Source organism: Calonectris borealis, chromosome 1 (genome assembly GCF_964195595.1).
Source record: "Calonectris borealis chromosome 1, bCalBor7.hap1.2, whole genome shotgun sequence".
NCBI classification, from domain to species: Eukaryota; Metazoa; Chordata; class Aves; order Procellariiformes; family Procellariidae; genus Calonectris; species Calonectris borealis.
Genome location: NC_134312.1, coordinates 53,113,638 through 53,128,427, shown reverse-complemented (window position 1 = coordinate 53,128,427; position 14,790 = coordinate 53,113,638). Strand labels below are relative to the sequence as shown.

The following is a 14,790-nucleotide window of genomic DNA, read 5'->3' as shown; positions in this document are numbered from 1 at the left end:
CTCTGGCAAATCATTTTATCACTATCTATTGCATGGATTATTTTTTTCCTTCTATGATTTCTTTAGAACAATGCAGTGAGTGGTAAGCTACTATACTATTTAGGGCAGTGGTATAGTCCATCTCTGTACTCTCATCCTCTGAACATAAAAGTATTAAGCATTAACTGCATTAGGAAACTCAAATAATAATACAAATCTGTATTAAAAGAGAATTAGTCTTAACAGTTATCAATTCAAAAGTCAAAAGATTCAGAATTATAATTGGATCATTAAAGTATTGGTTGGAAGGGATGTCTGGAGATCATCTAGTCCATCTTCCTGTTTGGAGCGGAACTGTCATCATCAAATCAGACATGACTTTTCCTAGCCAGCTCTTGAAAACCTCCAAGGATGGAGATGCCACCTCTCTGGTTAACCTGTTCTAGGGCTTCAGTGCAGCATGCAATGCTACTTGCTTCTTAACCTTTATCATGACCACATACTTTTTTTTTCCTGACGACCCCAGTCTTTTTCATTGCCCACTATAGATGTGGTTTGCATTGCTCAAAATCAAGTGGTGAAGAAGGCATAGCTATGAGATCTTTGCTTCCTTTGTCATATAATTAACAAAGCTCTTAGTTAAAGCAAAAGGTATCAAAGAAAAGTTTTATTTAGTAGTATAGATGTAGTAAAGATATTAGTGAAGATAATGTAGATATTAGTGAAATCCTTGCAATCCAGGTGTCTGTAAGCTTTTCTTTTTCCTGATTTCTCCTTCTATCTTACTTTGTCCTGACAAAATCATTTATCTCTTAGGTAAGTTCAGTAGACAACTGTTAAGACTCATGTCTGGAACAGCAGAATAGAATTCAGTTCATAAGACATCTAAATGTACGTACCTGAATGCAAACTGGATGCCATCTCCCATTAGTCATTGGCAGTCTAGTCAATAGAGTTAACAGAGTACAGGGAGTGATTCAGCTGACCGGCCACAACATACAGTGAGTGGCATCACCCTCTAGGATCCCTGACTTTATCCACCTGATCTCTGACTATGGTGGGAGCTTACGTACTTCTTACGTATGTAGATATGTAAAATGAGATGTCTTAATTTGGAGCTGAATCCCAGCTACTGAGTTTCTCATGTAAGGGAAAAACACCAAAGTCAAACATTATATGCATCGTTTATTTTTCATTTTAAGTTCACCTTCACAATTGCAGACATACAATAATTGCAGCAACTTTCAGAAATCAAAGAAAGTGAGAATGTCCCATGTCCTCCTTTTCCCCTGCTTTTTCCCCCCGAACCAACTTTTCTGGCATTACTTAAGCTCTGTCACGTCCCACATTCAACCTTTTGCCGTAACACATCTTTTTAGTTGCAAAATGTCTTAAGTGTATATTCTAGTCAGTTTTTCTCAAAGAAGAAAAGTAGATTTTCTTAGACTGCACTCCTAATCTTGATTAGAATTTTATCCTGATATTTTAACAGATGAGAAAAACACATAATTTTACACTTTTAAACTGCCGACTAGTAAAAGAGCTGATGGTGTTTTGAAGTACACACCAAAATCTTTCTTCTATCATTCATATAATCAAATACTGCCTCCTTTTAGAAGTGATATTTTGAGATTTGTGGGGTTTTTTTACAAGCAGATATTTTAGCAAATAGGAGGAAACTGTTCAATTTCTTTGCAAATTATGACATGATGCTATGTTTGATTCCTTCTGGTAGCTAGTGCTGTGCATACAGTCCTGCAGTTAGAGTCTACATATGAACATACAACTTCTAGCGGGAATGAGATGAATGTATTTATCTTTAATGAAGCAGTTATAGAGATGCAACTGTTAGTGGGGACACAGTTATTCTGAGTAGAATATGCAAAATTAATGCCATGTGGGTAGAGTGATGTTATCCATACCAATACTTTAAGTGAGACAGCACAGGTAGGAAAAGGTCTCTTTTTTTTTTTTTTTCTCCTAGTCTTTACAGCAACAGGCAAGAGCTATAAATTTTTAATAATCCACTCTGAACTGTGCCAAAAAGTGCATTTTTTCTGTAATTCCTTTTTTTGTGTGTGTGCTAAATTGCGTATAAAACTTGTTTCAAAAAGACTTGATTTCCTATTCTTTTTTCCAGTGGTTACTATTACTCTGAATCTATTCTCAAAAGTTCCCAGAAATAAAAACAACACTCACATCTGTTCTTTACAGACTGGCAATAAAAAGGCATCATCGTGTAAATTCACTATTATTATAATGACTATAAAAAGAAAAATTACTAACAATACTCCTGACAATACTGGTTCTTCATGTGTTTTACTACGTATAAAGTAACTAGCTCATTCATTATACTAAACTGTATAATTTGTACACGTTTCAACTCAATAACAAATTAAAAGAGACACCATCAAGTTGATGGAATAGCAATGACCTATTTTATTTTATAAATTTGTTTTTTCCGGGAATTTATGTGTAGCACTGAGTGATTTTGGCTGTTTTTCAACCAGTCAGGATAAAATAGTCAAGTTTAAGGAGAGAATTGGTTTTTAAGAGACTAATAAATCAATTCATAGCGTAAGTATCTTTTGTTTCTGTACATAAGAAAGAACCAAGCAAAATGACAAAAGTAATTTTGCGGAGTAAGGGTTTTATTGTTTGCAGTATATTATCACCCTGTTTTTTTACAAGGTAACTCTCTCATTTCAGAGCGCCTTTGCCAGGAAGAAACATCCACTGAAAGCGAGCTTCCTGAAGGACACCCCGCTGAACAGTTTGCAGGTTTACTTCATGGATCATCACCTGCGTGTGACCCACCTGATAATCCACTCCAGCTGTACAGCAAATCAAACCAGTGCAGTGGTCCACTAGAGAAAAGCATTTTGAGCAAGAGCACAGTGCAGCAGATACAGCTACGGAAAGAAAGCAACACTGATCCTCCTGTTAAGAAAAAAAAGCCACCAGTTGTAAACAGAACCATATTTCATACTAAAACTAAACCAGTAGAAAATCATACATTGGTTGGCACGTCAACAAGGATAAGTGAACAATGGGTTATTACTACTGGGGGATTTGTGGAGCGAGCGTGCACGCTTGGGAGAATACGATCTTTACCAAAGACTTTGCTTGAAATGCATTTGTGCAAAAATGTTTCGAAATCTGATTCTAATCTTATCACCCATTCACCAAATGACAAAAAAGCAAGAAGCAACTGGAGTGAACCCACACCAAACCAACAGTGCTCCAAAGGGAATTCGGAGAGAACACCTTCCTTCACATCAGAATGGGAAGAAGTAAGTTTTGTTCATTTTTAAGTATAAGCAAATATATGGTATTGTGAAAATGCTGTTATTGTTTTCAGTTTCAGAGATGAAATAAAAAGTGAATCTTCCACGCTGCAAATCCTCAGAGAGTATGTCATAGTGTAATGCATGGTAGTTTAACAGCTGGCACAAAATGCAATGCATTTCTGTTCAAAATGCTGCACACTTAATGAAGTCTATTGTTTCCATAGTGAATGAAGTTAACCAGAAGTAATTCTACAAATTGTTGTGACATTGAAATTATTTTCTACTAAAGCCCTCACCACTGACACTAATAAAATTGGTAAAATTCTTTGTACTATGCCCATTATTTACATATTTGCTAATTATTTCCCACCATGGCAATGCCCGCCAGAAAGAGACAAGAGAAAATGGCAGGAATAGTGTGTCTAAAATTTTTAAGTTGATTATGCATTCCACAAACCCTCCCTATATAATTCGTCCTTTAACTGGTATGTAGCCTGTGTTCAGAATGCTTGGCATATACCTGACTCTTGTGTGAAGTGGGAATACACTTACAGCTGCAATGAATTTGGGACTATTAAAAGAAATGTCCACACTGAGTTTGTAGTGCACATGCTTGCTCATACAAGAGACTTTATTTTAGTTTTAGAACTAGATTTAAAATAATTTTTAGACACCTTATTTTTAGTTTATTTTTTTCTCCTGTGCTAAATTTCAAGAATTTAAAAGATTCTTCATAGACACGAAAGTTCCCAGGTTTTCTAGACATAATTCCCAGGTTTTCTCCCATCACCAGTGACTAATACATAGTTTTTAAAAAGGAAATAGTTTTCCTAATAGTTTCTTATTAAGCTCAGTAAAACCTGTTTCTCTGTGTCTGCCTTCTTAGACAACACCAGCCTTTTGATTCACTTTTTGTTGTGTCCTGTTCTTACGGAAAATAAAATAGATATAATAGTTTTGACATAGTAAGTTCAATATGTAATTTAGAAATGTGCAAACGAGTTTTGGGATCAACGTAGTGCTGTTTCACAAACAATAGCATTCTGCCGTGTGTGGGAGGACAGCTATGTTTCATGCCTATTTAGTGGCCTTGGGGCAGATGGAAAAAAGGGAGCTAGGAAATTCTCTGGAAATCTTAACTGAACAATTGCTTTAGAACTTTATAACACACAAACCAATATTCTTATGCATTAATATTACTGCTTAAATAGACCTCTAATGGTTCACAGTTATAATCAAACGAGCCTATAAAATTAAAATCCATTCCATCATATACTTTAATATATGCATTTTTCTCCTTTGTATTTATATACTGAAATATGACAAAGTAGTTTTAAACAATGAGATATACCTAGATGACCAGTCATCAGTATGAAAGGAACTGTACTGTAGAAAAAGAAATACTAGTCTCAAGCTTTAGCTTTTGCTAGCGTGGAAATGTTGCCAAATAAAAATCAAAGTGGAGAAATTAGTTGTCTTTCTTTGATTTTTGCATTTTGCAATCTTGATTGTTCTTTTCCTAGTAAGAGTAATAATGCCATAAATTTATGCATGAAAAACTAAAATAAAATAACAAAGATGGGGCCCATCAATTGTTTTCACTGTTCTCTCTTTTGTAGATTGATAAAATCATGAGTTCAATAGATGCTGGAATTAATACTGGACTGGGGGAGATGAATGATCACACTGCAAGTAAGGAAAAACAACTAACTATTGTTTAATTTTGACTTAACTGTCTATAGGGAAACTGTGGATAAGATATTGCTAAGTAACCCACTGTGTTGAAATCATTTGTAGGTATTTGAATAACCATGAATAGAATCAATGCTGTTTACTGTTAGAGATGCATTAGGCCCAGTATCCTGGAGCTGTTACTTTAAATAGCATATTGGAGTCATTAATGTTGTTTTGAAATCTTACCAGAAAAAATATTCCATTAATGCCTTCATACTGAAGCCTTTCTACTAGAGGGATATTTTCCAATCTTTTTCAACTGAGTTTTTGTTTGCAATGGTGGGACCCTGAGTATATATAATCCAATAGCTGCTGACACTTTTTAAAGCATTGTATTATCAAATGCTGCTTCGAGTAAATATTTGGCACAGGGCTGAAAATGTTGCTGACAGCCAGTGACTGGTGTTAGCAACGATGGGAAAATTTGCAAACTTTCCCTACCACAGTGAATTCTAAGAACTCTAAGTCATGAGTAGCCTGTTGGTCAGCATAAACCTATGCAACTGTGCTGATAAGAATTTTTCAGAGTATTTTACTATGTCTTCTTCCTAACTTATGGAAAGAAAACTGACTTGTATGTCTGAATAATTTGGTCTTGAGGCAAAGCTATGTTTACTCACCTGTACTCGTACATCCCTGCTAGCAATTGCATGCAATTACTTGGGTTTATGTATTGGGCAGGAGACTATGTACCCTATCGCTTAAAATTTTTTTTAAAAAGTATTTTAACAACCATCCATTTTATGGAGCATTATATCTGTACAGGACCAAACTGTGTCTTATCAATCAAGTAGAGTTGACACAGCTATTTTAACAGTAGCTGGGCAGCAAGAAGGGAATCTAGGAAAAAGAGAAAATAACTGACTTGAATACAGATATAATTGCAGATAAAACAATCAGATTATTTTTTTCTAAAAGAGTAAGGGGCAATATCATGAAAAGTGCTAGGCATGTTGTCCTGGCAGGCTATTTTTTCTTTCTGAAACTTGCAGTGTTGGAAGACAGAATTATTCATAGAGAAACTCTAGGTTAGGAGATAGTTAATAATTTCTGAAGATATTATAAGTAATTCAGAATTTGCTGTTTATTATTTTTTATCATGGTAGTACACAGGCACCAAATGCAAAATCAGGCGTCCATTAAGCAGTTGCACAGCAAGTAAGAGCTATGAAAAGGAGGCAAAAGCAACAGCATGTGTATGCAAATTTGCATAACTTAGTGATGTGCAAGTACTACTCTGTCCCTTCCTATGACTGACCACTGCTTTTCTTGTTCTACTTTTTTCTTTTAAGGTCAGAAAATATCTCACAACTCTTGTCATCAGCCATTTTGTGGCTTCTACTGCATGCATTATTTTTCTTGGCATTCACATGTGGCATTTGGTTCTTCAGCTCTTTCAGTTGGCAGGAGATCTACTCTTTTCTTCGCTTCGTCTTTTCCTAGATGGGACTCCAAGTCCCGATTTTTTTCTATTTGGTGTACAGCTTCCTGCAAACCAACATTTTTTCTTTTCTGTCAATTCCTCAATGATCTTTAGCTCGTTTAGAACGATAATCTGATTTTGCTCTTAATGAAGAAATTAAGCTATGTACTATTAATCAAAATACAACTACTTTTCTTTAAATTTAATCAATTTTGCTGTACATGCAGACTGCAATAAAGACATTTCTTTCAGTTATAGAGCTGATTATATGCAGCTTCACATGTATGTTTTCCACTTTTCATTCCTTTATGCCTTTTCCAGGTTCAGTCAAACACAGTTTAGGCAACAAAGTGAAGGGAACTATTATAATAGTTGCATTAAATGCATTATATCAAACATGTTATACTTCAAGTATATTCTTATTTTTTTATTAACAAAGTAATAGGGTTATCTAGCAGAAAATAAGGAGTCTTTATTTCTCACCATTAGCAGACTGGAGTAAACAATCAAGTGGAGCCTTATTACGGTGATATTTATATATTTAACAACAGATTTTACTTGACTTAAGATTCTAGCTTGTGTTAGTTACCACTTACTAACTACCACAAGGTAATACACAGTTTTTTCTTACTGGTAATACAACCTCAGAGATTCTTTGATAGGTCTTTGGCCCCAATGAAGTGGTTGCTTTGAAGTTTTCTGCAGCAAATCAGCTTTTTTTGTGTATGATTCTTCCATTTAAGCTCCTACAGTTTATTGGCAAGAAGTGTCTCAAGTGCTCCAGTGTTCCTCAGAGGTGCCTCACGTAGCACCTGTCTAATTACTTAGAGATGCTGGCATTGTCTGGATCCCTGTGTGTTTTACTTAGGGTTTTATCTGCCCAAGTGTTGTAGTATTGAGGACCTAAATTCCATCTCAGAACTTCTCATTCACCTTCTCTCTTCTCCTTCCTGGCTCTGTGCTAAGCATAATATAGCCAAATGTAAAGATCTGGCCTATGCTTAGGAATAAAAATTAAGTAGTATGGTATCAAGTAATATCATTTTGAAATACCTCATCAGTTTATAGATAAATACATGAGTTTTGTTAGTTTTACTTGAATATATTTGCATGCAGCTCTGGAGCTCTCGGCACAGGAAAGACATGGACTTGTTGGAGCGGGTCCAGAGGATGGCCACAAAGATGATTAGAGGGATGGAACACCTCTCCTATGGGGACAGGCTGAGAGAGTTGGGGTTATTCAGGTGGAGAAGAGGAGGCTCCAGGGAGACCTTATTGTGGCCTTTCAGTACTTAAAGGGGGCCTGTAAGAAAGATGGGGACAAACTTTTTAGCAGGGCCTGTTGCGATAGGACAAGGGGTAACGGTTTTAAACTAAAAGAGGATAGATTTAGACTAGACATAAAGAAGACATTTTTTACAATGAGGGTGGTGAAACATGGAACAGGTTGCCCAGAGGAGTGGTAGATGCCCCGTACGTGGAAACATTCAAGGTCAGGTTGGACGGGGCTCTGAGCAACCTGATCTAGTTGAAGATGTCCCTGCCTATGGCAGGGGGTTGGACTAGATGACCTTTCAACCCAAATTATTCTATGATTCTATCTGTGTAAAAAATATTATCCAGTAGATATTAAAAATAATGTATTTAATGTTCAGAGTACAAGTCAGAGAGATTTCTCTTAGTGTTGAACTGAAAGCATCTAGATTATTGAGCACTATATTCAGGAAACTTCACTTTTCTTGTCTAATAACTTTTTAGCAAACAGTAAAATTTCTGATAATACTGAAGAGCAAGTGTAGCTTGATATGGAATCCTTCATTTTAGTATTTACTTAGTCCTATGCTTTATATTATACTTCAGTGGTTTTATGAACTGTTAGTAAAAACAAAAATATATTAAATTCAAACACAAATATTCTTAATCTACCAGGCATGTAGAGCTTTTTATACTACATAGTATCTCATTCTCAGTGAAAAATATTTGAGAGGATATATGTCATACACTGATAATTCAATAGCTGTATTTGAAATTAGACAATGATGGCATCTTGTGATGAAATCCTTGAATGGATTTATAGGAACTTTGGCCTATATTTTCCTATTGGTGAAATCTGGAAAGACTTCCTTTAGATCTCCAGGGGAATCTCGTAAGAAGCAATAAGAGGAGCAGTGAAAGGAGAGAATCAAAACTGGCTGAATATGGTCATGAGGACTTCATCCACAGCATGCATTCGGAAACAAAAAAACTAAAGCAGAGCTTTCAGTTGGTAGCAGTACCGGTACTGGAGAAGTGAACTTGAAACTACAGAGCGGAAGATGGCTGCCAATGCCCTCTGAGGGCACGTAGCATTCAACATCTGAATAGCTTACCACTGAAATAAAAAACAGGAGTGCTGACCAAGGAACAAGTAAGAACTAATCTCAGCGACAACAAACAAAAAAACCCACTACCCCAAGGAGTACAAAATCTCTATTACCAAGAGGATATAAAAGATGGTGCTGGCTAGCGACTTCTACTCAAGGTGATGTGGAGACTTCTGCACCACCTGGCACTTACGTTATGGCTGGTGTGCTTCTTCACAAGAGTCCAAATTTGCAAAGTTGCAAAGGATTCTACCGATCACCAGCATATGATGAAGAATACTAATGATACTGCCAAGAATGATCCTAAGCAAATCAAAAGTGCTTATAAGGCTCTGTGGCAATGGCTAAAAATGTTGAAGATTCAGGAGATATTATTGTCTCTCATGTCCAAGTCAAGTATCAGTCAGATACACCCTGAATATAACTACATGGCTTCTATTCTGAGAGAAGAGAATTTTCTGGCAAGGACAAAAATCTTCATCCTAAATAATGCAAATTGGACATACGTCTAACCCCTGAGAAAGATAGGATTATTTAAAACAGGATTAAAGAAGTGACTAGACAAAGAGTCATGGGTCAGTTTGGCAGGTATCTTAGCTGTTTGTATACTAATGGTAAAAGAAAGAGGAACAGGGAAGAATTAACAGAAGATTTAATGAGGAATAGACAAGAATTAATTGAAAATTATGACAAAATTGGTATTGTAGAGAATTTATCATATATATTACACTAATAGTCCAGTCATGTAGAGGATATAACTTCTTCAGTAAGAAGGGAAGAAGAGAGGAAATGTTGGCTTGTATTTGAAAAATATGATGGTTGCTTTGAGATCTCGAAAATAGGATTAGTTAGAGCTGGTAAATATCTGTTGGTATCCAGGAAAGCAGGAAAGAACATGGTTGTTCTTGGTACGTATCCAAAGCCATTGGACTTGATAGTAATGGGAGATTTTAGTTATGACAGCACTTGTTGCAAAAGAAATTACATTGACAGACTGCCCAGGAAGAAAATGTCTCAAGAAAGTAGATGTCAATAAATTTAGAGAATTTATTTTAAAAAATCTCTAAGGTGCAAGTTAAAGAGAAATGTATGGGTTCTTCAACAGAACACTACTTAAGACCATAGTACAAGCTTCACCAATGTGAAGCAAAGAAAGTGTAAAAGACCAGCTTGGCTAAATTGTCATCTTTTCTTTCACCTTAGACATAATGAGAAAAATTTTTCTATTTACTAAGCGTGGTAGAATAACACACACATGTAAAGACAAGTCGGAACTGCCAAAGCACTCAGTGAGATGCAACTAGCAAGAGAAATGAAGATTTAATATAACATAATTATGTTAGTACATTAATAGGAAGAACAAGAACAAAGAAATCTTTGGCACCTAAGAGAGGTACTGCAGGAAAGGAAAAGCTGCTCATAGTAGGTGCAGAGAAGGCAAAAACGTACAATGACTTTTTATCACACATTTACTGAAAAGCTCATCGGTGAGCATATGACATGCACAGCTAATCCTAGGGCTAGAACCTCAATTGTAGATAAGGAAAGAACAGGTTGTATAGGCTAGGTATCTTAAAATTGATTTAATAAACTTCATTTTGTGTTACATAACTGTCTGAAAAATTTAGACCTGTTAGTGGGTTTCTGTGAGAATTCTTGGAGGATGGATGAGGTACCAACAGACTAAAAGAGAATTATGTAGAACGTATCTTTAAAAGGGGAAAGGAAGGAGAATGTGGGGAATTATTTTCAATTCATAGAAAAGTCACTGAACAGATAAACTACTTAAAGTAGCTAGAAAATAGCAAAGAAATAAGTAAGAGACAACATGGATTTGCCAAGAGCAAACCTCTTAAAGCGATCTAATTCCCTGCTAGGAGTGGACATCAGATTTTATAAGTAAGAAAAGAGCAGTAGCTGCCCAGTATTTGGACTTCAGTTAAGGTTTTGACATTGTCTTATGTGTTTTTCTTGTAAGAAAATTAAGGAAACATGCGCTTGATTAAAATAATGGTAGGTCAGACAGATGAATCTTATTCTTAATGACTAAATTCAGACTTCTGTAGCGTAGACTGCATTAAGTACGTCCAAGCCACTAATACTGAGTTAGATAAGCAGGCACTTCTTCGGTATCGTTCATCATATCTAAATGTCTGAAGCATGGCGAATGGCACTAGAAGTATCTATAAAGGGAGCTAGAGGACCTCCTCAGATGTAACTGTCTAAAACTAGCTGAAATGAATCTCCCCCTTTTCCCCAGGACAAAATTACAAAAGTGATAAAGTGAAGCATCTAAACAGATTATCAGGGAGATTATAACCTCTGTTACACGCAGTAGCATCTTAAAGACTTCTTGCCAGAATTAAAAAAATAATGGTTGGGGTATAACTGACCTTGGCTTGAACCAGTTGAATGGATTAGGCCACTGTTTTAAGTCACTTTGAGTCTATTTTGTAATGATTCTGTGACTACTGTGATAACGTGATTTAGATGGAACCTGTCTACAAGGTAGACTTTAATAAATGGAACAGCTGTCTTTTTTTGGCACAGTAGATACTTACACTGATTAGTAACATACATTTCGCAAAGGATTTAGAAAAGATAATATGTTTAAATATCAGCCATCTGCACTTCTCTGGTAAAAAGAAGAAACACTTCAATTTCATATTTTCTTTGCCTAATTATAAACAATTTTTTCTACAATAAAAAAAGTCTTTCAAGGCACCATAGCAGTATTTCTGTGTTAGTTGGAGCCCAGTTCAGAGGTGTGTGATTCAGAGTTTACTTACACTTGCAAGTCACTTGAAAGGGAATAATCAAGGAATAATCTACTTCAGAGATAATTTTTTTTTTTAACATGGATAATGGGTATCATATCATCATCATGATTAAAGTAAGAATTGTTTCAAGTCAGAGCAATTAAAATAATGTCGAGGAAAATAATTGTTGAAGGTCATCCATATCGAAATAATCTACAATCAGTTCAGGACTGAGCTGGGCTTTTGAGAGAACCACTTCGGTCAAATATGTTCTAGCACATGGAGAGTGATTTACAATTTTATGATTCTGCTAATCATGAATTCTTTTTTGGATGCTATCCATAAATGTACTATCCAGTTGCTGTGTGCATGCAAGTACACTGCAGTCAGAATTTCTTGGGTCAGCTGAGCATGTACCTATCTTCGAGTGCCATCATTTTTCCACCTAGAGGCATACAGGGTACAGTTTCCTGAATTATCCTTCAGTTTCTTGATCTACAGTTTTGGCTTGGAACATAATATACTGGCAAGCCTTTTTCATACAGCTGAAATAAGCAAATTTCTTATTACATTCAGCAAGTTTGGATTTTACAAAGTTTGTTTGTTGCCTTTTTGTGAGAACAGTGCCTTTCCCCATGCTTGGAGATAATCCTAGCATTACATTTAGCATCTATGTCTAAATATCAATACCAAGGCTCCAAATTTTGCTCACTGAGGCTGCCTGAGTGAGTGCCTTTCAAAGACTGATGCTGCTTGTTACTGGAAGAGGTGTATGCAACAGAATTACAGCATATAAAAAAATCACTTTCAAGGGAGCTAGCAAATTTGAAATATTTATTTTAGCAGTATGGGTTATTATGTCTAGAACTTCAGAGAGACCCATGAGTTGGCTCCTCTAGAGCTACTTGGAAAGTCCAGAAGGACTCTGGAATGCTCACAGCTATGCCTGGGTGGACTCCACATGAGCCATATCTCATTTGAAAGTAGCAGAGCTGCAGTGGGTTTTGCTGTATTCATAGTAAACCCTACAACTCCAGTTTACATAATTTTTTTCCACAAGCAAGACTTTATTGCTTCTGGATGCGCCCACTACGTATGCATGTTTCTATGTCATGTAGTACATATTTAATGCCAAGGATTGACAGTAAGTCATGGAGCACTGTGTTAGAATACATTTTGTAGTGTACTTTCTCTGATCTTTCATATCGGGGTGAAAGTTGTAGGCAGTCATCATAGAAAAGTGATTTTCTTTGTTTATTTTGCCTTCTCTACTGACATGACCAAGGCTATTGTTATCAGTGACTGCTTTGCAGCGTGGGAAAAATTGCAAGAAATTTTGCTCTTCGGATTTGTGAAGGACATGAGTTTGAGCACAAAGGTTGGGAAAGTAAAGCAGACATGACTTTAGCAGACTAGGAAAAGATGGAATCAGGTGGGGCCACAGCTAGAAAAGCTGAATGAGAGGAGTAAGAGTTCACATTATGCCCTGTACAGCTGTAACATGTAAGGGAAATTGTGCAGACCTTTGACTGCCAGAAGCTACATGCTCCGTTTCCTCTCTTTCTTCCATCTGTTCCACTGCCACTACTCAGACGTGAAGCCTTCATCTTCCCTAGTATGGGTCTGCCTATAGAAGCTAAAATTTCACTCAGAAGAAGTGAAACTTTCTTTTAACAAATGAAGCCTTGTTAGGCAGGCCCTTTTCTGTTTGCTGCCATATGGTTGCAGTTTTGGCAAAGTGGTCTTCCTCCAAAGCTGTTAATATCCTCCCTCCTCCAAGGGCAGAAAACAGATAAAATATAAGCACTTAATTAAGGAAGAATTTTAATTAGATATGTGTAGGCATGTTGGCGTACGGCAGTTTTCACAGTGGTAAGTTATATACTTGAAAGTATATACTTTAATTATAATTTAATGTCTGTTTTGCAGCAGTTACTTCCCCTTCTTCAATCTCCGTGTGGTTAAACTAAGCACTTTGATAAAGTGGATTTAATTCATAGATTTTAATAAAATGAGTCATGCACCCTCTCACAAAGTGGGAGATCTCTTAAGCTTACAGTTTTGAACCCATAACTCCAATTTTGCAATAGCCAACCGCAACAACCAGACTGTAAAATAAGGATAACATCACTTCCCTCCCAACTCCCACCTTCCCAGTGAAGCTGATAAACGCTGTGCAAGAAGACCGAAATATCTGTAGCATCATAAAGAGGAAAAAAAAGAAAAGGCAGAGGGAACCTGACTCTGCAGCTGATAGAAGAGGGACCCAATGAGAGGAGACAGCTCCAGCAGCTGGTCTCTGCTCCCAGTGCTGTTTGATGCCTCCTCAATAGGAAATGCATATGCAGTTTGAAATTTTTAAACTGCAAGTTTGTGAACTTTTTACCATCAATTATAGGACTGCACTGTAGGGAACAGAGCCACACATTTGGGGTTGATTCTGCACTTCCTTGTGTCTTATTAATAACTGCAAAGTGAACATGGAATTTTAAGTCGCAATGGCAGAACTGCTGGGGGGAATTCATGCAGCTAAAGTCAATATGAAATGTGAGGGAAGGCGAAGGTGATTCTTATTTCGGGCAAAACCATTTATAGTCACTCACGTTCTCTTACGAATGTCAGTCACTCTGGCACTCAATACCCAAAAGCACCAAGGAGAGCATGCGTGTGTGTCCAGATTGCCTGTCCATGGTCACTTGTGTGTGACATGGAAGGCTGACTATTGCATTCTCATTGCATCTGTTGGGTTCCTTTTGGTTAGCAATAACAAACTGGGGTTTGGATAGATCTTTAGGAGTCAACAGTTGCTATGGTATGGTCCTTTTGGTCCAAAATTTTGTTTGCTTCAGTGGTGCTCATTGGTTTTGCTTCCTTACCTTGGATATTTTAGGGCTAGAGTCTGTCTTCCTTTTGGAATAACAGGAAGATGAATATCACATGCAATGTGCTGTAATGTTGTTGCTGTCCTCCTATGTAGTGTTGGGTCTTCTGATGATAAATCATCTCTGCTGTTGTTTTATCAGAGCACCTCCTCCTTTTCTTGACAGAAACACGTTCCTTAGTGTTTTACCACTGTCAGCTGTGTCCTTGGTTATCAATACAGACCATACCTTTAACCCTTCATAGCACTGTTTCTTCTGGTGCTTTCACACATGCATTTCTATTCATGCATTATTTATACCAATCTTCATATTTCTTTTACAAATCTCTGCATTTTGAATTATTTGAATGCTAATTTAAGT

At 36.6% G+C, this 14,790-nt stretch overlaps 1 protein-coding gene across 2 annotated transcripts in view; it reads left to right on the top strand.

Annotated features, from left to right (window-relative positions):
- ANKS1B (ankyrin repeat and sterile alpha motif domain containing 1B) overlaps positions 1 to 14,790 on the top strand; it is a 449,770-nt gene that overhangs the window by 218,312 nt on the left and 216,668 nt on the right. For both annotated transcript variants that reach the window (XM_075151688.1, XM_075151680.1), the window contains exons 13-14: positions 2,689 to 3,272; positions 4,889 to 4,961. In XM_075151688.1, the coding sequence (XP_075007789.1) occupies positions 2,689 to 3,272; positions 4,889 to 4,961 (657 nt within the window). The remainder of the gene's footprint in view (positions 1 to 2,688; positions 3,273 to 4,888; positions 4,962 to 14,790) is intronic.